Source organism: Fundulus heteroclitus, chromosome 22 (assembly GCF_011125445.2).
Source record: "Fundulus heteroclitus isolate FHET01 chromosome 22, MU-UCD_Fhet_4.1, whole genome shotgun sequence".
In the NCBI taxonomy this organism is placed as follows: domain Eukaryota; kingdom Metazoa; phylum Chordata; class Actinopteri; order Cyprinodontiformes; family Fundulidae; genus Fundulus; species Fundulus heteroclitus.
In genome coordinates this window covers 39814053-39839838 of record NC_046382.1, presented here as the reverse complement: position 1 = coordinate 39839838, position 25786 = coordinate 39814053, and the positions used below count along the sequence as shown (strand labels likewise).

Genomic DNA, 25786 nt, shown 5'->3' with positions numbered 1-25786 from the left:
ACAAAAAATAAGAATAAACACAAAAGAGACAAAAAAAAAGGATGAAGTTAAATTATAGAAGACCTGCTGTAAATATCAAGACAAGAGGAGGATAAACAAAACAGAAGGAGGAGAGTGAAACAGAAGCTGGAGTTCAGAGGAGAGGATCAGTGAATCCAACAGAAAAAGCTTAGCTGTCACTGAAGAGAGACTAAAAAAGGTTAGAGGCAGAGAGAAAAAAAAAAGTCAAAGCACAAAATAAAGAAATTACAAGTTAAGAGAACATTACAGAAACAGAGTACTGAAACAATGACAAACAGGGTCAGTGAAGGAGAAGATCACATCTGTCCACAGAAGGTTGGAGGACCAGGGTGTTGCTTCACTGAGCAATCCAACAAACATATAATCTGCTCTGACCAGTTGAGTTTTTTGGGAAGACTCAGCATTTTTGCCCAGTGATAATATTCAGGGAGGCTTCGATCCAATCCTAAATATTTGCAAGCGGGTTCCATTAAAAAAAATGTTTTTTATTATTTTACTGGAAACCTGGGAGAGTCTTGGTCTGCTTTATGTCGTTTTGCCAGCCAGATTTTTGCAGCAATACTTTAAAAATAAAATAAAAAACATCCTTGGACATTTTCATGTCCAAGATTTAAAAGGCCGTTATTACAGACAGTGCATTTTATTTCCTGGATTGACTCCAACAACCCGAGAGTTTCCAGCCAATGACGCTCCAGCTGAAAACCCGACTGTGTCAGCTGCTGCATTTTATTGGCCATCTATGTCATGTGACCAGGAGAGCTGCACAGAGAGCAGCAGAAACACTAGTCATTAAACATTACGACGTTTAAGGCAAAGTGTTCCGCTTATATGATAAGAGAGCAACTTTCTCCAAGTCTGGAGACTTGGAGAAAGTTGCTGCGCTAATCTTTGTTATGAGCCAAATTATTATTAAAGGCTCTTTATAAGAATGTGTGCAGAAGCAAGGTGCATTTTTAAGTAGTGTCTGATAACCCTTTTAATTCCTCTACAGTGAAGAAACATAATACTGTCCGTCAAAAACTATTAAGTGTAATGTGTTAATTCACTTTAGCTTTTAGCTAAATATGAGGCATTGATTTATTTATGTATTGGGTTGGGCTTCGGTTCTGGCGGACTCCTTTTGAAGACAATCTGCGATTGTTGCAAATGAATTTAAAAGAGAACTGTAAAAACCAAACGTTTCTTAGCTCTATGTTGAATGATGCTAAATGATGCTCTGTTTACAGATTTTTCCCTCTCATCTGTAACCAACCCCTGTTCAGTATGTGTACATTACAGCCCTCCAAAGATAACCCTGATCCTTGAGATGCAAGACAACAGCTGAGTCTTGACCCGCGGGGCCAGTTCTCATATACTGAGCCCTATGCTTGTTTAGTGGTCGTTTAGTCTCCCTCTATGAAGGTCTGCATTCCTTGCTGCATCCTGCAGCACATTCTCCTTTGCTCAGCTTGTGTCTGCGATAGAGGCTTGACTCTGCTCCCCAGGCAGTTTTCATAAGCATTCACACCCTGAACGGTGAGACCAACACACCTCGCATGTTTTCCACGCAGGGGAGACAACAACAGCTCACAGGATACGAGACAAACGTGTGGCCCCACCGACTATTAAGGTGTGAACAAACCAGCAAGTGTTTCAGGTTCCTGGGACTCACAGCCTGAAGGACGCTTTACGATAACGGGTGGAGAAGTGGGTATTTAAGGATCAAGACCAAAAAATCTCATCGTGGATGTGAAACTAGGCATGGGCTGGGCAGCTTTTAAAATTCAAAGCCACTAAAATGTTCCATTCATCTCTATGGTTTTGTTGTTTTAATGAGTGTGAAAGTGTTTCTCTTGCAGTATGGTGCACAGAGGAGAGGACAGCGTTGCCCCACCCCCACACGCTGCTGCGCACTGTTAGGAAGCAGGCTGAAACAAAAAAGACTATGAAATGTCACGATTTCTTACAAGGAATTGGATTTCAACTACTTAAAATTGTTTCAGGTTGGAAACAAGACAGACGGTTAGGGCGAGGACCCCAGGGCAGGCCCCACTGATCACTATTTTAAAACCACAGATAGCAAGCTATGAGCAAAATGTCAGTGAAACAGCCTGATTAGTCGTCTTCCTGCACCTATGATCAGAGTTTGACTTGTGCCTCCTGCAGGTGGATTCAACATGGATCAAAAGTGATGGAGGCATCCATGACTGTAATGCCTGAAGCTGAAACATCCACTGAAAACCCTGATTTTCCCCTCATTTGACTTTGTTAATAAAAATCCCACAGTGGAAAATCCTGGTTGAGCTACAACTACCCACACGGGAACAGAGGTTGGCTAGTGATGAGCAGCAGCCCTGAGAGCAGATCAGGCATGGTTTAAGGTTTAAAAGCTAACTATTTAGTCCATCAGATCCTGCTCTTTAAGCCTTTACACGCATCCTGCAACAGAAAATTGCTCCTCAACCTTCTGATTTTGATCTCTGCAATTTAGAAAATGATAGATCCATATCAATTTATATCCTGCTTTTACTTCCGCTCTCCCTCCGTAGAAACTGAGAGAGGAAACATTGATGCTTCTAAATGTTTTAATAGGTATTTGCTGTATTTGTGAGACTATTTGTTTACATGTGGAAAGGCTGGACCAGACGTTGCACATAATCCCCACAAAGCATCCCGTGTTACAGGAATAAGGTGGATAGTGTGAAACCATGGCAGTTTTACCAAACAGCAACAAGAAGTGTTCTTGTTTTGTTTTAATTTCAAAATAAGGTGAACTCCTCAAAACTTAAACTGCTCACTTTAAGCATTCAAAGTCATAATTATGACTTTTTAATATTTATATGAATCAGAATAGGCAGTTGGTATTTGCTTCACTTTAAAGTATGAATCGGGGGGAAAAAAGAGCAGAATAAAAAAAAACACTATTCAGCCAGAGACCAAGTCTTTCTTTGTGCCTTAAGTCTACAGTTGTCACAATACCAAAATTTCAAACTCGATACCAATACTAAGTAAAATATTCCCTACCATTTTCGATACTGCTGCAAGACTTTTTGAAAGCACAGGATTATTTCTGGCTAAGTGCTGAAGATGTGAATAATTACAACAACAGAAACGTAACTTTAACTTCCTTAATTATGGCAAAACCAATAGTTAGAGGACAATTCAGGCCTCGTTTGGAGAAATCTATTGTCCAAGTGTCACTTCCCTGATTGGCTAAGCTGCAGACAAGACACCACTTAGTATAATAACATTCTTTATGGAAGGGTGTACCTTGAATTTAGTCATGTTTGTTTTATTACAATTACTCTCTTTAGTCTGCTGCTGTGTGCTTCCATTGGCCTGTCAGTTAGCTGATGATACAGAGTTACTACAGAGGGGCAAATAAAGGCTCATTCTAAACTAAAATAAATTGTCTTTCTGTTAATTTTAATATTTGCTATTTTCTTTAGTGATCAACTACTTTTCAGCTATAATTGTCAGCGTCACTCTGGCTCCAGCATTACCTGACTGGGCCGTTAGCTGTGTAACATTTTCCTACAATGTTTCATAACACAGGAGCTTGATTATGAACTGCAAACATGGGAACGCATTCAGTGACGCTAATATTTAATAGATAGCATTAGCTTGTGTCGTCCAATATCTGCAGCTGCTTCACTGTTGCAGATACAGGAGCTTTACTGACCTTTTGACGTTGCTCTCAAACTTCAGCGTCAAACCGTTAGCTTGTGGCGATAACGCAGCAAGCACGTGGCACAGTTCAGTAATGAGTACCTTTGAAATATTCGTTTTTTAGTAGGCCCATATACCATATTAATGAATCAACTATTTTGAAAAACATGATTTAACACTGGTGGAAAAGTGCTAAAAGAAATAAAACTGGAGTTTTAGTTTTACTTTTTGAGGACTTCTTGAGCAGAAAGCCCTTTTTTAAACAGGAAAATATAAATTAATAAAGAAATAGCCCAGTTTTTAAATAGCAAAATGGAGAAAAAAGAGATGCATAGGCAGACAAACATGGTTGTAAATATCTTTTCCAGATGGATGGAAGTAAATGAATGAGGCCCTGCAGATTAAAAAGAGAAAACTTCTCATAGCAACCAAAACTTTACCTCTGATCATTTTAGCATTTCTTACTTTTCTCCATCTGCTTCCATTTACTCTGACGAGCTTCCCCCCCCCCGTTCCGTCTCCTCGTCCCTCCCACCACATTTTCAAGGTTCATCCAAGTCGCGTTGACGCCCACTCACCTCCAACAAGCTACCTCAGTTTCCATGGTAATTGAGTAACGACTGCGCTACATAAATATATACTTTAACATTCGGCTCCCCATAACTCATTAAGAACATCTTCAGATGCAAAATTAATCTCTCAGGGTGTTGTTTTTCTTAAAGGGCCAGCCTCCCACATCCAGCGACTCTCAGCTTTTAATTCCTGAGAGTGTTCACAAGCACAAACCTCAGAGGGGATCCGCTTGGATTTCTGGAGCACAGAAAACATTTCATGACTTCATCTGCCATTCAGCCGTCTTTCTGCAACGTCTTCTACATGAATGAAAAGGTTATTGAAAGCAGAAGTTGGCGGTCCAAACGTTCTGGCTGACACGTCCCAACGAGCCAGCTCACAGCTGCTTAACCGCCTCCTGAATCCCCTCAAACGTGGCCCTTTGCGCTCCTTTTTCTGTCTGATTCCCGCTATTAGACGTGTTCTAAAATGGCAGCGGTTATTTTATCAGAAATCGACAACAAACAACATATGTAGCAAGTCCTTGCTGCTGGCTCGCTCTCAAAGCCTAATGGGAGCTGGCCCCCTTGCAGTGCCTCCGGTTTTCTTCGTAGCGTGAGGATTTTCTGTGGGATGAGATTAAATCCTCGAAGATTTTGTGGAGCTTAAGTTTGTGGGTTTTGCAAAACATGTTTTTTTTTTTTTTTTACCAAAGTTGTACTGTCACGGAGAAGCCTGATTTGCAAGCTTAAAGATGTCTAGATCGTTAATAAAATGTAAAAAAAAAAATGTTGCAACTTTAACTACGTTAGCTCTACAACTTACAGGAAAAGGTAACAAGACAAGTGGACAGACATTATTTAGTTTTCCTAAAATTAATAAGTTTTCATAAACATTGTGTGTCCCACAAATATTTTCCAACATGCTCATAGGAATTTCTACTCCTTATGAAGGACTGGTCAGAATAAGTCACACAGAGAAATTAGTTATTTTTGTACATGCCTGGCCTCTGAACTCAAATCTTTTCATAAACTTCCTGTCTTTATGAATTTTTTTTTGTCAATTACTAACATAATACTTCCTCATTTTACCAGTTATAGTCCTGTGATCTGTGAGGGGTCTGGACTCCGCTCTGAAACAGCCCAACAGGGGTTATACGTGCATAAAAGAGAGTTGCTTTGTGGATTTGAACCGAGCTACATGAGTCCTGGTTGGCGCTTCCACAGTAAAAGGAGCATCTAATCACATTTGAGCATTTTTCTGCACCACGGTGTTTCGTTCGCAGCTGTTAGACTACTGCATTATTTAAACGCACGATAGTTTACAAAACATTTTCTTACTTTCAATGTTGAACAATGTGTTTGCAGCACTTCCAAAAATTAAATTCACTTTTTTAAAAGCCTACAGCTCATATTTTCTGTCGACTTTTGCTGTTACACATTTTAAATCGTTAATGTCAAAAGTTGATTTCAGAGTTATTTAAATAGCATATTTAAAGAAAAAGATAGTAGTTGACCAAAGTGCTTTGTAATTTCACCAACAATCATAGAACAACAAATGGGATAAATAAATGAATAAAACACGGAAAAGTTAGGTTTTCTGAGAGATATTGAGCATCTCATACTCAATCAGTCAAAGACCAGAGAAAAGCTACGAGCTTTTAAAAGACACTTATTCTTGGCTGTGAGCCGTCCTACAGGTAGAGGGCAGGTACTCCACTTTCTTGGAGCAGCCACAGCTAATACTCGATAGGTTTTGACTTTGATCTCAGAGCCTCTGGAAGGCGTGTGGATGTGGAGGAGGTCACGTAGGGGTAGACCGTGTCAAACCTGAAAAGTGATCAATAAAATCCATCTGTTTACGGCTGTGTGTGGTGGCTGTGAAGTAATTCACACTAATATTTTAGCACAAATAAGAACAACCAAAACCTCTGTGGATCATCAGCACAATACTATGAAATAAGGCCCTGTTGTTGCTCTGCATGTGTGTGTTTAAAGCTCCTCTGGGACATGTCTCTCAAGCTTTTATTATTAAATATTTGCTCATGATAAATTTTTTCCCGGCCTGTGAAGTAATTATAATTCTGTTTCACAGTCTAAACGCTGCGACATGATGATACGTTTAGGGCTAGAAAACCAAAGCTGTCTCTCGTCATCTCAAACCAGGCGGAACCCCTTTAAGGTTTGCCTCATCTTACGCTGTTGAGTGGAATTGGTGGTAAATCTTTATTTTTCATGTTGTAGTCGCTCTGACCGAATCATCAGAAAGAGTTTTATTGCTTTTATTATTCTGAGGGAGGCTTGGGTCCACACTGCTGCAGTGGGAGGAGCTACCAGCTCCAGGTTTCATAGTCCAGATGCTCCTTAACCTATTCTGCACACAGAGGCAGGGAGCATGTCAATGAGAAAAATACTGGGACATTTACAAGGTTTTTATTCCATTTATTATATCCCACTTATTGCTTAAGTCTGGATGATGCTAACATTAAATACATGTTTAAAAAGAAGCCTACTAGAGCTGTAATAATCAATTATTTTGCAAGAGTAGGAATAGTTTCAGCGTTTCCTTTCTACATACAAATGTAGTGAGGCCACAATCACAACGCTATGTAATACTGATTAAACCTAGTATGTTGTTTCTTTGCATTTTGAAGCTACTGGGTATAAACACTGCACTAATTTTAATTGGTACTAGTATTTTTTATTAAAAGTATTTTGTAGACACCACAAACAAAATCTATTTCAAAGCTTTAACAAAACAATTCTCACATAAAAAAACACACACAAATGACCTAAAGGTCATATGTTTGATGATACAACTTAAATAACAAAAAGTATCAGCATCACTATCCGTATCAGTGTCGGTGATATTAGCCCTGTATTTACTTGCTACTTGGATCGATACCAAAACTCCCAGTATCACACACCTCAAATTACCAAATGCTTTTTTTCTTTAATAAAACTTTCATCTAGGCCAAAAACAAAGCAAAACATTCAAACCAAATTCAATTGGGCTGAAATCAGTATGCTACACTCCCAGACAGTGTTAATAGACACCAGACTAGCAAAAAGGTCTCAGCCACATACAAATCTGTACAAAGCGCCAGCTACGTGTAGTTTTAATCACCAGCAACAATAGGGCAGCCAACAGAAAAGGAGGGCAGGGTCCTGACAGAGGACGGAGCAATAGGACCGGGTTAGGGAGACGTACTGTTTACCTTATGGGAAGCGACTGGAAAATCTAAAGGCCCGCGCCGACAAATTCAGAGACCATTTCTACCCTGCTGCAATAAGACTGTTTAATCTGCAATCACTGGGAATAGTATTACAGTCCTGTTGCACTGACCCCTCCCACGCCTGCAGCCCTGCACTTAGTCATTTAGCATAACTCAGTTTCGTTTAGCTTTACTTCACCCTGTTACATCTAATTGGTATTAAAGCATTAAAGTGAAATAGCATTCTCTAATTGTGTTATATTATTGAAGTAAGAACTGTTTCATTGAACTTGAAATGATAACTAATGACAAATAAGTCTTTATTATTATTATTATTTTTATTTTTATTTTTTTTCAGTTCTTTAGTGAGTGTTATCTGCTTCTTGTTCCTGTTTTGTTTCTGAAGACTTTTATTTCCAGCATGTCTTGTTTCTACAGTTCCTGTTTGTAATCTTCCTGTTGTTCCGTTTGCTCCGATCCTATCTCTTGGTTGCCACTGTTCTCTGTCAGATGTTCTGCTCAGCGTCAGCCACCGATTTATCTCTGCAGCTGATTTCATTTTGTGCTCAGTCTGTATTTTTATCATTGCACTTCCTGTTTCCACAGCGCTTCAGTTTGTTCCCAAAGAGGTCTCTGTTATGTTTTCCTACCTTCCCTGAATCCACTTCTGGGTTCCCTGGCCCCTCAACCTGACATTATATCAAGGTTAACTATTTTAATACATCAGAATCCATCTGTCGTCGATACCTAAATAGTGTTCAGGCTAAAATCAATGTTGTCACATTTCTTATGTGTACCTGTGCCGAGTCTTTTCCTTTTTGTTGTATTGTTCAATGATTGAAATTGTTTCAAACAGGGTTGCAAAAGAACAGAAAATCTACTGTTTCATCTTTTTCTGCATTTCACTTCATTTTGTTTTATGCCCGTTATTGTCAATCCTTCTCACTGTAAATATATTTCAAATTGGGCCAATTGGCATGAAATTCACACCAGATGCCGTTAACAGCCCAAGTAATCCAAAAGTAATCCAAAGAAAGCAAAACAAATTAGTCCCTTCATTAAATGATGTGTCATAATGTGAGACGACACACAGGAATTAATGACTGAAAGCAGGAAGAAAGGGAGGTCCACAATGAATAGAAAGCCAAGAGAAAAGCTGGAATTTGTTAGTATTTAGAAAGCAGTCCAGAGCCCTGTCAATGTCTGTTAATGTCAATGGTTAAGGTGTAAGTGATGGCCAGATTCCAACGCTGCTTAACACCAAGGTTCCACACAACAAGCATCTCAAGAGTGAAAGTAACTAAATAGTTCCCTCCAGCAACCTTACTGTTATGACACAAACCTTTGGCATTTATTGTAGAGATATGTCAATAATTAATAAATCTGTAAAAATGCGTTTATTTCAAAACATGTTTAACTTCAATTTCAAATGTGTTAATTATTATTGTTGCAGTACTTCATGCAACCTACGTGATGACGTAGCCTATTTGATAACAGCTGGGGTGTTGACCACACTGTGTCATCTATCTATTGCAAAGAAAGGTTGTGATTAATTTTTTAAACATGCTTTATTATAATTTTTGCTTTGTATCTCGCAATAAATGCATTCCACAATTGATTGAATTTGTATCACTCATCCCTACTAGAAAGAACATCATTTATCAATGACTCATCAGTAACAAAGTTCTCTATACAATCTCTAGTAGAGGAGTCAAAATAACAGTGCGGCTCACAGAGCCTCAGAAATACCTACAAATAGCTGGTCCAGTATATCCATGAAGCAATACAGTGCACTCCATCACCATAATCTTTATTCGCACTCAATGCGGAAGACTCCACTGCTGAAGAAAGACCACGTTGTTTGAGGTTTGCTGCAGAAGATTTGGATGAGATAATGAAATACTGGGCGAACACAATCTGGTGAGAAAACATCAGAACACACAGCCAGGGAAGTGGTCAGTAGGTTTCAGAGAAACAAAACAAGGCTTCTCTGAAGCCACAGCTCCAAGAACGTCAGAAACAGCTAATGCTCGTCTTCGTAAGCAGTTTTCTGCAACTGAAAGTACAAACTGAGACGGAAGTTTGAAACACAGCAAAGTGCAACTTGCTTCCAACCTGTTGATTCGTTCAGAGCCAGACAGGGCAAACTCAAAGACGGTAGTATCCCCGCTCACCATGCATGTCAACTAAAACACACACGGCCTCGTGCGCCACGGCGGCAGATGGCCCCACAGTCATAGCTGATGTTTCACACGTCAACAGAGCACTCCCTGTACTCACAACACGCAGTCACTCCATGCAAGTCGCCGCAGCCCCACATGCAAACCGGCCCGCATGTTCATGCCTGCATAAAGCGCACACATGCACACAGTGTCCTCATCTGCACTAATTTATGGAGCGAGGAGCCACTTCGCTGGCAACTTGTCTCAAACCCCACAGCACACACGAGTTTAAACCTCTAGCGGCAGAGAGTCAGGGGGAGGGGTTCAAACCGACCGACCCACCGACCGACGGCACCAGATGAGGAGTCTGCGCCGTAACCCCGCCGCTCAAGGACATCAATGCTTTTACAAAACACTTAGCAGCATCTGTGGTGCTAATTGAAAACACTCAACACTTAATAGAAACCTGTGATGAGGCAAATAAACTGAGACCCAGTTTATAAGTCCGGGCTAATAGAATCAGAGGGTCCTTTTACGTCAAGAGCTGTAAGAACCAACTGTTCACCTCAGATGTCTGATATTAGAGCCCAGAGAAAATTAAAAGCTCAGATGAAATTTATGTCAAGTTTTTCTTTTTTCTGTGGGGGGTGTAGACGCTATTATAGGGACGGGAATCAATGTATCTATAGCAACAAAACTGGCCTGGGTGATATTAGGAAAGGTGCGGGACACAATTCCCCGACAGCTGGTGGGCCTGTATAAATGAATGTGACTGCGAGGAGCCCGAGCTGCACAAAATGTAAACACAAGCTGAGACAGAGGAAGAGGGCTACATCTCTTCTTCTGGATAATTATTGGTGCCGCTTTCAGAACTTGGACCACCCAGCGCGGATCTGAGACGAGCCAGGCTGACAGCAGGAATAGTAACACGGAGGGACGCGGGCATCCGGCCCAAATTTCTCTGACACATCCAGGCCAATTAATGAACAAAAGCCCACTTGATTCAGAGCGGTGGACGGATTTGTTGTTGAAGAGGACGGTCGTGTGATGCAGCGGGAGACGTTTGATGTGCAACAGCTCACCTGAATCGCAAAGCTCCCAGTTAAACAAATAGCTGGGATTTGATGATGTCGGGTTCGGCGCAGTCACAAGCAGCTTACCTGCAGCAGACAGTTTGCAGCCGACTTCTAATGATCTAAACAGTTATTGATATTTTTTGTGAACACTCGAGCTAGGAGCTGGTGAGCACAGGGCCACTTCCTAAATGGATTTTCACTCGGGATGCCCAATCCGATCCTTAATGTCGACTCACAGCTCCGATAAAGGCTTTTTCTAAATTAGCAGCAAAATGTATCTCCAGACGGCGTCTCCACTGTCTGTCATGTGAGTTCTAAAAAATCTCCACCTGTTTCCATGTGCATGACTAGGTGTATCGTAGGCTCTGAACATTACTTGATTGATCCAGTGAATCTGGGTTTTCCTGAATGATCTAAGTACTTTTCTCCCTTTACAAGGCCATTGAAAATAAGAAGCACCCCTCAGTTATAGGTAACAGCAATTAGAAATGAGAGGCAGACAATCATGGCTGCAGAAAGAGACGAAAGGCAACTTAAGAGTTGCCAACTAAGCTACCATGGCTTTGTTAGAGTTCCTGGTGGAGACCCACGAGTGAGGAAAGAGAGCTAATGTCACTGAAGCAACAGCAAAGGCCTGTTCCTTTCCTTCTGCTCTACACTGCAAGCATTTCAAATTGACAACCAGGATCAATATGAGACCAGATGCCACCATTTTTTTTTTGGCTTTCATCTTTCAGTTATTAAATGTGAAACTCTTTCAAGAATGGAGGCTGTAGAACAATTCATGCTAAAACACCCGTTTGTGAAGTGAGCGAAGATACTGGTAGGAGTGGCTTTTTGGTGCAGAGCTGAACACATCTGGAAAGCTCATCTGGAAAAGGGCTGTTTTTAGAAATGCCTGTGCAAATTCTCAGTCGTGGCAACAGCAAACAGGCTTCAGTCGGACTTTCGCTCAGTTCTTTCTGAAAACGTTTCAACACCTATCCAGGAGTCTTTGTCAATTCTGGTGGCTCACACTTGAGCAACTACTCCAACTACAGGTTGATCAAGTGCGAGCCATCAGAACTGACAAAGACTCCTGGACGTTTTCAGAAAGAACTGAGCGAAAGTCCGGAGTCTTTTACTTCACCAACTCCACCATGGCCGCCGAGTCTGCTGGGTAGCTGTGGTGTTTAGTGCTGCATGGGGGTTTCATTAGGTACAATGTTCAGTTGCTGTCTCCACATCTACCTCTATTAGTTTTTAACTTTTACCGAAGCTTTATGTCATGTTTTTTTTATGTACTTTCTTTCCGAACGGCATACAACTCCACATGAAACGTCTCCTTTTAGCCTTTCCGGTACAACACGCTGCTTTAAACGGTCAGTACGTTCAGTTGGAAATCAGCTGCCTCTGATGTCTGTATTCGGGAGGTTTTCCTGCAGAAGGAAAGTTGTGCTAGCAGGGCAGATTACATCAACCAATCAAATTCCATGTTGGAATAGGAATAGCAGTCCATGGCAGCGTCTCTTCTGCCTAATTCAGCTGCTCCCCCTGGCTGTTCATTTCCAAACGTCCCCCCTCATCCTGCCTCCCGCAGCGACATGAACAGAAATAAATACTAGATGGGCAACCTTCCTCTTCATCTGTGATAATCATTTATGGAGTTGAAACTTGCCTTCTTTAGACATTAAATCCCCTGGTTAAGGAAGGGAACCTTAGACTCCTAAGACTTTTGTGAGGGTAAGCCGGGGATCTAAGCAAGAACCCCCCCTCCTCCCTGAAACAGAATGTTTAATGCACGAAGGTGATCATATTTTTAGGAGGAGATTTCAAACGGTACTCCTAAACTTTAAAAAGGAAACTCCTCCGTCCCACTGATCCCTCCGCTCTTCTGGACTCCGACTCTGCTGCTATTCCTGCGCTCTCACGCAATCCGTTTGTGCTGGCGTGAACACATCTCCCTCGTTTTTTTCCCGTGCGCCAAGCATGTTAGTAGAATTTTTAAGATGTTTCATGCAATTTCATCAGACCTGCCCACACTAAGGAAGTTGGGGATAAAATTAGCTCGGGTAGCTGATGCTCCAAGGTGACTGGTGATAGTCGTGTGTGGTTGTTTGCCAATTAAAAACTCTTGATATAGCGTTCTATTCCTGGTCTCGGTGACGAACAGAGTTGAAGAGGTGCCTTTGAAAATCAGAAGGTTTTCCTGTGTGGATAAATGCAGAACACATAATTCACGGTTCTGCTTTGGAGGAGAAACAGTTTCATTCTGGTTTTTTTTTTCTATTTTGTTTCTATTTTAGTTTGATACCATTTAAATCTAAAAGCTCTTTCTTGATGAAGGTGCAATAACAGCTTCATTACTCTGTCATCTCTTTAATGAAGCTCAGTAATTAATGTGTTAGAAGTGAGTGAGCATCTGTTTTTTTTTTTCCTCCTTGCCTTTGACAGTAATTAATTAGAAGTGTGGGCACAGCTTTTAGGTTTCTTAGAGACAGGTCTGAAAGAAGAGTCTCCAAAAACAGGACAAAGGAAAAGTGTTAAGGAGGAGACGTGTCACTTTTAGTAGAATCAGTCCAAAAAAAAAGAAGAAAAAAAAGCATCTGCTGAAGTTAGAAAGTTTTCTTTCAGCAATTAACCTGCTGCCTGTTGAGAGCAAAGAGTGGACTTGTATAAAGTGTGATGTAGGAGGACAGCAGAAAGAGGACATCTTCTCCGGCATTAAAAAGACTACATATATTATTATTGGAAGTACCAATAATTAACTCATCACCAAGGATAACTCCTTAAAATCCTATTTAAAACACGCTAAAAAGGGTTTGATTGCCATCATGCCAGGAAAGACTTTCCCATGGATCATGGATGTGACAAGAACTCGGAGGTTCACGATGTGATGTCATTTCCTCTTCCAAAGAAGATCTCAAACACACGGACTAATGACTTCTGCTCCCTCTTAAGTGACCTCTTTCCTAAAAACCACAAATAAAACCTTTGTCCCCCGACGTAAATTACGATTATTACCCTGTTTTCATAAGGATTCCTCTTTTATCCTGTTCTTTTCTCACCTTTTCTCTTCAACACCTCAGGAAATACGGACTTTCGTGTCCACTCAGATTCAAAGTGCTTATTGATCGGCCACAGACGATCGCAGATCTGGCTCTTAAATCATTTATTTTCTATTTTCTGCCTTTATGTGGAAAACTATGTAGAGATTTTCTTTTTTTTTTATGTTGAAATCTAGTAACTGCCCCAAATCTGGATTTGGTTCTGGATCAGGTCCAGCAAATTTGGCCGTCTTGGATAAAGTCTTCTGAACCCTGTCAGTGGTTGTGTCTCTCAGCCAAATCAAATGTCTCTAACGGTGGATCCAAATCTTAAAAATTATTCTTTTGTCCTTGCTGACGGGTCACTGGGTCAAAACCAGCGCAGTCATCTACATATACGTAGCATTTCTATATGAATCAGTCAGTTATGATAGCTGGATCAGAGACAGGGTGACAGGAGTAGCAATCCCGATCTTGTTAAATTGTAAATGTTACGCTGGGGAACAAAAACACATCCTTGAATTAACACCAACGCTAGCTTGACACCCGCCGCCCACCTGAGAATTGCTGCAGATCATTTACACCCCCCACCCACCCCCACAGCTGCAGCCCCTCTCATACCAGGACGCCAGTCTGGACATGACTCAAAGAGGATGCTCAAAGTCTTGCGTGCCTTCCCTGTCCTCTAGAACCAGACACGTCAACACGAGAACATGTTTGGGAAGCAAGCCTGATCCCCCCAAAAAAAAAAGCCACCCAGTTTTGTGAAGCTCCAGAAAGCAGAGAACATCCCATATATTCTGCAACCGCACCTTAATGGGGGTCAAAACGGCTCCAGCAGCAACAACAGCTGTTTAGTATTATTCAGATGGTTGTAATGTTGTGCCAAATCACGGCAAACGGAACCATCGCCAGGCCAGGCGGGCGCGGAAAGAAAGGTATTAATAGTCACCTTTGCTGCGTTTTTCCTCCTGACTGCATTCTTTTCCATCACTAACAACAATTCAGTGGTCTAGTGGTGATGAATTCTGTTTGTATAGGAGAGAACCGTTTCAAGAAATATGTTGATTTATATTTTCAAGGATGTTTTTGGACGTTTTTTTTGTAATCTCGCCCGGTCTACAGAATGAGGTGCTGCCCTTATGATAAAGAAAAACAGTCGTACTGTGTCCACTCTGCAGCGTTTTATGCTTCTTAACACGTCCTACCAGACTGCAGGAAAAACCTTTAACCTTTTTTTCACATTTAGCTTCCACTGAACCCCGACTTTCTGCGCCAACATAATAGTGTAAATGTCAGTATTGATCATGTTGGCCTATTTTTAATACCACGCTTTTTCTTTTGATATTTTAATATAACAGAGAAACCTTTTGGCGTTGCAGCTTCAGAGCTCTTGGATTTCTGCTCCAGAGGCTGCGTTGGACTCTTAGTCTCCCCGGAGGCTACGCCTTATCGTGTCTCTGTGAAACGCCTTAGTCTGTGATTTATACCGATCAGAAAAAAACAGGAGGGACATCACAGTCTAATGGTTAAAACTAAACTTCACAAAGGTGTAAAAGAGGGTTTTATTTTCAAGGCTACATTTCTTTGGCTTGACTTTAAGCGATCGTTCAGGAGTCAGACGAGGCTCTTTTACTTCCTAAATGAAGTAAAGATGATTACACCATCTACTCATCCTACCTGTCCCACTCATTCATGATAGACTCTTTTTCCTCCCACCCTGGGTCCTGCTTTATGACCACTCTTCATGTCGCGCTAACCCCTCCTCCTTTAACAGGATTCCTGCTTTCCGCTCATCCACCTCGGTCCTCGTCATGATTGCTTTTCATCCCACTCATCTACCTGATCCCCGCGCACATCCCTACCTTCTGACTCATCCCCTGCCTTTCTCTGTGCAATTTCATGTCGTCGCGTTCATTTTCTCCATCCGTATTTTCCATGTCGTCATCCCACCCATCTTCTTCATCCCTCCTTTGATGCCCTTTTCATCCACCTCTTTCTCCTTATCCCTTCTTTTCAGATCAGATTCCACCCCAACGATCACCCTCACCGCTTTACGACCCTGTTTTAACGCTTGTACAGCTCGTCCCGCTTTCTGGTTTCTTTCATGACATTTACCCTCTTCATTGCTCTTTGTCAGCCATTTTTCATCCCACCCATCCTCCTGTTGATGTCTTTGCATTTAAACCACGCTCCCCCCAAGCTTCTTTATGCCAACCTTTCATTCAGCTAATCTTTTTAAACCCCTGCCTCACACTCATCCCTCCCTGTGGCCCTTTGGCACCATCTTTCTCATCTCCCTTTGAATGCTTTTCCTTCCAACTCATCGTCCGCCTCATCCTGCTTTATGATTCCTCTGACTCATCGTCTTCATTCCTCATATGACTGATTTCCATCCCACTCCTCCACCCCATCCATCTTGAGGGCTTCTCCTTAAAACTTAGTGGTTCGCCTTCTCTACCCTAAAACTGACTTCTTTTTCCTGACATTCATCCCCCCAGCACTGGTTTAACTATATTTAGTGTCATTTCACTTGCTTTATACTATGCTAATTTACCATGCAGCGTAAAGCTGGTTGTCCATTGCTGACCCCCCCAGATCTTGGTTTGACTCTAATTCACTTTAAAAACAAATCAATTTCAGTCCATTGTTCTTTCCCCTTTGTCCCCATTTCCATTTGATCTGTTCTTGCTCATTCCTGCTCTGCTTTGTTTGAATCATCTGGGAAGGTGCAAAATTTGCCAGATTGTTTCCATACTGAGCCCACAGCCCCTCTCTAAGTCTTTGTCCCAATCCAGACATTCGTTAAACTCTCCAGCCTGCAGTGGTTTCTGATGGAGCTCTCCGCCCAGGGCGAACAGTTGGTCAGGGTCGGCAGGAGCACTCAGGTGGAAATTAGGATCGTCGGTTAGTTGTCCTGTCCAGTCAAGCACTGGAAGAGCATACGTCCAAACAGTATGGCTCGGTCGTGGCGCTGGAGCCGAAATCTGAGTAGATTCCCAGTTAGGGCTAAATTAAAGGGCCATTCTCACTGTTTCTGTAAGCTGTAAATCAGAGTTTAAGCTCTGAAATGCTTAGATGGGTCAAGCCTTAACAGGCTTAGAATTCAAATTATATTCTATTTGTAAAAAAAAAAAAAAAAAAAAAGACATGTTTTGGATTTTTGAGCAATGAATTGTTGAACCTATATGTGCTAAAGAGGATTTTTAGTTTTTATCACAGAACGATGGCTTCTTCTGGGCGGTATCCGTGCGCCTCTATCTCCATATGAAGCTCAACCCTCTGATCTGGCCTCATCCCCTCCTCCTTAACACCCCAAACCCATAAAGACACTTTCTCCTTTGATATTACATAACATTCAATTAACCAAAGATTTTAATTGTTGAACTGCCTAAATATCAGAGAAATTATAGTGCCTTCTTCCCTATTTTCTTTGAAATAGAGCAGCTCTTTGCATGTGAGGAGCTCGTGGCAGCGCAGGTCTTACGCCACCTCCTGATCGTCTCATCTGACGTGCCTCTTTGAAGCCCGCTGGAAGTTTTTTGGGGCATCTCTACAAGGACTCGCTGTAATTATGTTTGCCTGCCGCATTCAGAGCCGACGAAGTACACGCTTCAGTTTTAGCTATTAAAGAAGTAAGGAGTGTGACTCATCTGTTTGGTTCAAATCCTCCCCCGCAGCTCCATGACTCCACAGATATTCCTCTCCGCTCGTTTACATCAAGAGATTAATTAAGCGCGGTAAGCTTTCTCCGTTTAAGTTGAAAGCTTGATACACGTTTCTTGCTCCACTTTTTTTTTCCCCCTCCGTTTTAACTTCTCATTTTAAACTTCTTTGCACAGGCTGCGCGCGGTTGAAACGTTGGGCTGAAATGTACACCTAAAAGTATACAGGAGCAGCATAAACGCTGACTTTCACAGACATGTTTAAGTACAAACACAGAGCTGGAGAAGCTCTCAGCGACTGGAGACCCCCGCCAGCCTCGCCATCTCCACCCGCATCCCCATCTGCATCCCCTGCCTCTCAATTAACCTAATGGAAGTGGCAATTAATTAACTCCTCTCAAGGAATGATTAAAAACCTGGCAATCAAGCGAGTGGGAGGGGTTTAAGCAATGATAATTAAGAGGTAATGACTTCCTGGCAGGAGAATAAATAAATAAAAAAAGACAGGAAGGTGTGCCCCCAATCTGGATCAGTGTGGATCTCTGTCAGGTGAGCGTATTTAGACTGAAAGGTGAAGCCTGGAGTTCAACGACCCGAGTCAGCCGCTCCAGTCTGTGGATTCCTCCAGGCTGAGGCGGACAGCGGAGTAAACAGCGGGCCTTACCGTGTTCCTCTGGCCGCTGGCTCCTATTGGTCCTCTGAACACCCCCTTGATGCTCCTCAGCTGTCCGTCATGCAGGTGGGTGGAACTGATCACAATGTAGTAGCACGCCATTGGAGAAAGTCGACTTTCGTGCGGTTCAGCGTCTACCTGGGCAGCTGTTGTTGTTTTGTCCTCAAACTTCTTGCTTCGCCTTCTGTTGTGCTTCTGCTGCTTGTTGGCTTTTATTAGGAGTAAGCGGAGGAGGAGGAGCTCAGTTTCCCTCTGCCGCACTCATTTATTCTCTCTCTTCTCCAAGTTTTTGGAAGTTAGTCTCAGCCCCCCCCCCCCCCCAACTCCCCTTCAGTGTCTGGATCCTCGTGAATATTTCACCCTCTGTTCCTCCTCGTCTTTCGGAGCTTCTCTCAGCTTCTTCTCTGAATGTGCTAGATGCCTCTGTCTCCAGTTAAATATTTCTCTTTAAGTCTTTTACCCATGTCTTATTCATCAATCTTTTGCCCGTCGCCGGCTTCCCTCCCCCTCCCTCTCCCTCTCCCTCTCCCTCTCCGGCTCTTTTCGCTGAGTCTAAATCTCTTGCTGAAATTGATCAGTCCTGCAGTTGCTCTAACTATCTCCCGTCCTCCTCCTGCTTCTCGCATCCCAGCCTCCTCAGTTCCCTGCTGTCTCTCCTCGCGCTTTGTCTCTGCGTCTGTCTAAGTGGGGAGGAGGGCTACTTTTCTCCCCCCCCCCCCCCTCGTCCCCTGAATCTCTTCCTCCGTCTCTTTGCCCTGTTAGGGAGCTGCAGAAGTACTGGGTCCTCTCCTCCCTGTCAGAGCAGGCGCGCAGCTTCCTCTCAGATGCTCCTCTCCTCCGCTGCGCTGCATGTGCTCGCTCTCCTCCCTCCCTCCACCTCCCCGTCTCCGCTGATCTCTTGCTCTGTGGCCGGCAGAAGTGGTTTGCTCCTCAGTTACCCCGCCGTTACCATCTGCCCTTTAAACACATGGAGTGCTGACGCTTGCTCTCTCTCTCTCTCTCTCTCTCCTCCCTCTCATCCATCCCTCCCTGCCTCTCCTCTTGCTGTCTTTCTTCTCCCTTTTAATCATCTCCTTCTCGTTCCCTCTCAAGCCAAAGGAGACAAGCTCCACCTACTGGTTAGCAGGGATCGCACAGAGCGAAGAGACGGAGGAGAGGAGCGTGAGGCAGCAGGAGGGATTCTTTGATTCCACTCATGGTGCCTGGACGTCCACCCGGAGCTCTGCGTGGCCGGTCCGCTTAATAACCGCAAGATTCATATTCCAGTAGGGTTCTTTTTTTTTTTTTTTTTTTTTCCTTTTTGACTTAAATTTTTGTTCGATTGGTTTTCCTGACATCCTGATTTTTTTTTTTTTTTAAGTAAAGGCACAAAGATAAAGTAAGCAGATTTAAACAGAATTTGTTTGGGGGGAGGCTATTGGATCTTTTCACACTGGAGAGACTCCAGAGATTAAAACATGGAGCATATATACCTTCATTGCTTTGAGGACTGATGTATAATGCTGCATAATGTTACAGCGTGGCATGGAATCAAATGAGCAGTACTTTCCAGAGACAAAATTATGTTCAAGACCACTAAGAAAAAAAAATAAGATTTTAAAGAACATTAGGCTAGGTTATAACAGTTATATATAGAGGTACAGTCATGTTCCATGGGTTAGCATATGTGCTCCACTGAGACTCATTTGTCAGATTAAACGCCCTTTTTGAAAATAACCTTTAAGCAGGTGTTAAGCATAGGTTACATTAAGCCCACATTTCTGTATCATTGGCCTGATGCAATATTCTAATCTTAAATGTCATGTTTCCGCTATCTGTAAGAGGAAAATTATGATAATTAACAGAAATAAACACGTGAAAACATCAGTGTGTGTGATATTAATCTACCTGAGTTACTGAAATAAATTAACCTTTTGATAATATTCTAATACATTATATGTGCCTCTATGTGGATACCTATAGTGTATGTAACCATAGATATTGTCACATCATGGAAGCTTAGAAATAAGAGTTTTCGATGAACGCGTATGCATGCCTATAACACTTGGCCAGACATTCAAATTAAGTTGAGCTAAAGCTACTTTTTATCTCACAGATGTCCCCAGAAATGCAAAATAATATGTTTAATGACCCTGAAATTATGTATGGTAAGAAGTCCAATCGTAAAAAAAAAAACTGGACACGTCAATATTTACAAAGCAAGTATTTGTATACTATATTTTTTATTTTCAGTTAAATTAATACTTTAATTCTGCACCAATCTATATGTTCTGTGGATGTATCATTTTTGAAAAATTAATAATTTTGAGGAAAAAGTTGTAGATATGACATTTAACAATACTGATAAATTCAAATCATAATATTAAACAATATAAACTGAAGAAAATACCTGAGGACACCATCATACTTATTCCCACACCAAATGTTGAAAATCACATAAAAGTTTTTTTTAAATTCACCAAAACGGAGGACATGTTTGGCCTAAACCAAAAGCAGCATTCTGAGAAAAGAAACCTCATTCCAGCTGTGAAGCATGGAGGTGAAAGTTTCACCTGGCCAGCTCACCATTACAGAAACTATAAATAAAAAAACCAAGAAAGCTTGAAAAAAATGGGAGACAATATGTGAAAATAAGTAAAAAGCTAAAGCCGAACTGGACCCTGCAACATGGCGATGACCCAAAGCATACCATGAACCCACGACGGACTGGCTGAGGATTAGGGAATGGAAAGTCCTGGGCAGAGTCAAAGCCCAGAGCTTGATCTCACTGAGATGGGGAAATGTGGAATAGACAATCAACAGGAAACATTATTAGATGTATTAGAGGGTGATGGGTCCTAACCTGAAAACAGTTTCATTTCTGGTGTTAGCTGGTAAATAAATCACTCACTTTCCACAGATAAATAAAAAATATGATTAGACATGGCCACATGAACACTTCTAGCTAGAGAACCAAATATTCTTGGTTGTATGGTCATATTCTGTTGTTGAACAGAAGATTTAGAAATGAATGGCTTTTTGTGTTTTTCTGGGTAGAATATTTTAATGCGTGTCGGACTATGACTCCTGCCTCCAACCAGTGATGTTCCTGGTGTTTGTTACTGGAACAGTCCTTCTCAGACAACATAAACGACAGGATCTGAAAAAATAATAGATTCCGTGTTTGTCAATGGCATTCTCACTGGACTTGATGGTCGATTGGTAGTTGCTCTAAGCCCAGCTCAGCGATGGCTCTGCAGAGAACAGAACCAGAGTGATGGATTGACAGACAGAGAAGTGAGCAGAACCATCAAAAACCTGTGCCAGGTGCCTTTTTTAAGACCTGATCAACCTGCAACTTATGCTGCACTGTTTCCTTTTGATTTCAGTTGAAAACTGTCCTGAGAATAAAATAAAATAAAAAATTATAAAATAAAATGTTATAATATCTTACAAGATGTATCTCCTTCCTTCTCATGCAGTATGTATTTAAGTAAAAATAAAAATAACAACCCTTCTGATAGATTTAAACACATTTGACACTAATGGGGAAAACATTTAAAACTGTATTCTAGACTGTTGCTGTGGCATGTGGGTATTCCTTAACAATCTAAATGCTTTTTCCTGATTCTCTATAATGCTGTATAGTGAAATGTTAGACTGTATTGGTTGCTCCTTATCTCTCTGGGCCATGAGACTAGGGTGACCAAGCTCACATAACCAGATGTGGGACAAAAGGATGCTTTTGTGAGAAGATGCTGAACACATAACCATGATGATATCATACATTTTAATTTGAAGCTATGATTAATAATCCTGTTCAGAAACACTTTTTGTTATACTGGGTAAAATTGTCCTTCCATTCTGAGAGTAGTTAATACATTATGTATTCAGAAAAAAGAGGTTTTAAAAATAGTTTTCTGTGGGAGCCGAAGGCCGGTAAAAACTCAGACAAATCCCTGCCCTTCGTTGCGAAACACATGGTTTTGGTCCTGCTCTCACCCATAGACACCCCCCTCTGTCCCTCAGGTTCCGGGGATATCACCTCATCTGTTGGTTGTCCCACATGCCATCTGACGCGCTCACGTAACACCAGTGTACGTACTCGTTCCTTGTTAGTTTCTGCTTGCTGGGTGCACATGCACACTTCTAGTGTTTATGTACCCGGTTAGCTTAGCGGCTAGCTTCAGTGTTAGCCGTTCATTGTAGCTCCGCTGTTCTCACCGTATACTTTGAACGTGGTCGAGAGTCGCAACAAGCAAACCGCTTACAGGTTTATGAGAAGAAGCGGAAGGCCTCAGTAGAAAGAAATAAGACCAGAGAGGATTTGGGAGATTTTTTTCACGTGATCCCCCTGAAGAGCAGAAGTGCAGGTAAGACGATCTTGCACATGCGCAGTTATTCAAAAAGATACTTGGGGAAAATTCCGGAAAACTCTCCGACCATAGCTTTAACACAGATTGAACATTACAATAATCGGTCTCTGCTTTGCCTGTTATTGCACAGGCAAAGCAGAGTGTGAGTTATCACATCTCACAAGTTTATAAAAGGCACTATTTAACATTTTGAAGTTTAAGGGACCCAAGTTAAACTGGGCCCCTTAACCACCGGAGATAGAAAAGCGCATGTGGAATAATTTTTTGACTCTTCTGAATCTGACCCATTCAAATGTGGGACATTGTTCCAGTTTGTGGGACAGCAGGACAACAGTAAAAAATGTGGGACAGTCCCGCACAAAGTGGGACATCTGGTCACCCTATGTGACTGGCTGTCCAAGGATGTGCTCATATATGTTGGTTCAGGGTACAACTGCAGAGGGAGCATCTGAAACACAGCCAAATATATTTCACAAAATTAGAGGCAAAGCACTTAGTTTATAAACCCGGCGATGAGCTCAGACTGTCATACAGAAAGTTATAACTTGAAAGAACAGGGAGCAAGCATGCTAGCGTTGGTCCAGCACAACTGCTGCTCAGATAACATCATCAGCCAGAGTGAGGATGTTTATTGATGACTTTAGCTCTCTGTGCTAGGTCAGACATATCTTTAGGAACATAAGGCTGTCTGCCAGAAACTCCTGCTGAGAGAAAAGAGCAGTTGCTGTCCAGAAAAATGGACACGGCCGTGTCAGGAAGGTCATGGGTGAGTGATTTGATGCTGCAGAAAGTTTGTCTTATTTTACTGAACACTTAGTTAACTTTACATGGATTGCTATTAGTGACAAAGATTGGGCCAACCCAACAATAAACTGTTAACCTAGCTTCTGTTTATACTACCATTTGACAGTTAAGCTGAAACAATTTCTTTACAGGAGCTTCCACATTACAGTTTGTTGAGAATGAAGTTTTGCACTGAGAACAGCTAAAGCTGAATTTGAAGACTCAGCCAAAGCTCCACCCACCAAATTACAACTGATCAGTCCTGGCTGGGAAATTAGCTAAATAAATCACATATTACAGTTTAAACCTTTTGTCTTTACACAGAGTACATTTGAGTTAACTTTTAAGTCTTGAACTCCAGGTCTCATGACCATACACCTCACCTATCCACCAGGAGACAATCATTTTGCTTCTGCTTCGATTTATCTGCTATGTCAGCAGTTATATATATATATATATATGCATGTGTGTGTGTGTGTGTGTGTGTGTGTGTGTGTGTGTGTGTGTGTGTGTGTGCATCTTCTTTCAAAACACTTGCTTTAACAGTTTCATTGTAGAGCCCCATGACAGTTTTTTCAGCTTTCACTTAATTTCCAGTGAAAAAGGAAAAATGAACCTCAAGAGAATCTCATAAATAAATAATTGGTTATTATTTTTATCCGACTATTACTGAGGAGTATTAGATCACATCTTGAATAAATTTACAGTATTTATTGATTTTCAAAATATTATTGCCTAGAGTAATATCTGTGGTGTTGGGGTGAGAATTGCCTCCTATGTTTTTCTTCAAGAATGAGGCAACAACTTTCTTTTTTTAATTGAACTTTAATAACAGACATAGAAAAACAAAAGGAAAAGCAGGACAAGTGTTGGTATAAAAAGGAGATTTGCAAGGTTAAACAAACAACAACCAACCTATCAAATCTAACCGTCAAGAATGATTTCCACACAGCTACTGTGAGCAAGAACATGCATCTGTGTGCCTGAATGCACGTGTGGCATGCAGTGACACTTTCCATGAGATCTTGTTTGCAGTTGAAGCACAATGCGTTGGTCTTTTGGTCCATGTTTCTGGGGCAGGCCTGACATCTCTTCCTTTTGGAATCAGGACGACTCAGTGGGGTAGTGAGCGTGGCTGTGCTGGCTGATGCTGAGGCAGGGCTGGTGAGGGAAGATGTTAACTCTGGTGCTCTCTGGTGACTGGGGTGGAGTGGTGGCTGTGCTCTGCAGCTGTCCGACCAAGGCTGCTGCAGCTGGATCCATGGACTTTTGTCTTTCTAGGTTTGTCATTGTGATTAGAACCTTTTTCCCTGACGACGGCAGTAACAATCATCTTGATGTTGCTTATTCTTTTCACAGCGTATCTTATGACCCCGGGGGTCGCTTTGATCACAGTTGCAGCAGCTGCCCTACCCCGTATGTCAGGAGCTACTGAGCTCCGACAGATGTTTCCACCCCAGGAGTTGAAGCTTTCAGCAGGAATGGTAGCAGTTCAGCACCAGTAAGGTCTTCATCAGATGAGGCTGTGTCTTTTGGTTGATATTCGACATTACCGTCCTCCTCAGAGACCCGCTCATCTGAATCATTATGTTGCTCTATTTTCTCTGCCTTATTTTTACCAGAAAATACCCAAAGCTTCATTTACTGTAAATGTTTTCTTCATCGTAACATGGAGATGTTAAATATTTAAGTGACCAACTCTAAACTGCATGTCTGAGCATGTTCTCCAGTTTACAAACAGGTGAAAAAATAAGCCCTAAACTGGGACTCAAGCTTAGGAGAAGAGCTGCTCACTGTGTTAGTGAGGTAAAAGGATTTCAGTTTGGGCAAAACTTCCATCCATCCATTTTCCGTCACACTTATCTCTGTAGGGGTCGCGGGGGGTGCTGGTGCCTATCTCCAGTATTCAATGGGCGACAGGCGGGGTACACCCTGGACAGGTCGCCAGTCTGTTGCAGGGCAAAAGAGAGACAGACAGGACAAACAACCATTCACGCACACTTTCACACCTGAGGAGAATTTAGAGAGACCAATTAACCTAACACTCATGTTTTGGGACTGTGGGAGGAAGCCGGAGAGAACCCACGCATGCACAGAGAGAACATGCCAACTCCATGCAGAAAGACCCAGGGTTGGACTCGAACCCAGGACCTTCTTGCTGGTAGACCGCAGTGTTGACCTTGACCCTCAGAAAACCGAGTGGACCAACACCAGCGGGTGGCATGGTGCCCCAAACCACACTGACTGTGGAAACTTTAAACTGGACCTCAAGCAACGTGGATTATGCACCTCTCTTCTCTTCCTCCATACTCTGGGACTTTGATCTCCAAAGGAAATGTAAAATATACTTTCATCAGAGAATTTAACTTTGGTTCACTCAGCAGCAGTCCAGTCCTTTTTGCCTTTTTGAATGGGGAGCAGGTGTGTTAACTTTGTTGCTATCAGTCTTGTACTCTTCCATACTGGTCACTGGAAGTTCAAAATGCCACTTCATGGCAAATAACTCTTTGGGCATTTAAAAAATAGAAATGCTTCTCTGCATGAAGATGGCCGATGTTATGAGAAGATTGCCAACACCCTGACACTGAGCTGCAGCACAATGCCTGAGACA

General features: G+C 42.0%; 1 protein-coding gene across 1 annotated transcript in view; it reads right to left on the bottom strand.

Moving 5' to 3' along the window:
• The window catches only part of LOC105933296, a 146841-nt gene extending 127792 nt beyond the window's left edge, over positions 1-19049 (bottom strand). The window contains exon 1 of the mRNA XM_036126085.1: positions 18029-19049. Within this exon, the coding sequence (XP_035981978.1) occupies positions 18029-18139 (111 nt within the window). The 5' untranslated portion in view covers positions 18140-19049. The remainder of the gene's footprint in view (positions 1-18028) is intronic.
• Positions 19050-25786: the final 6737 nt, after the last annotated feature.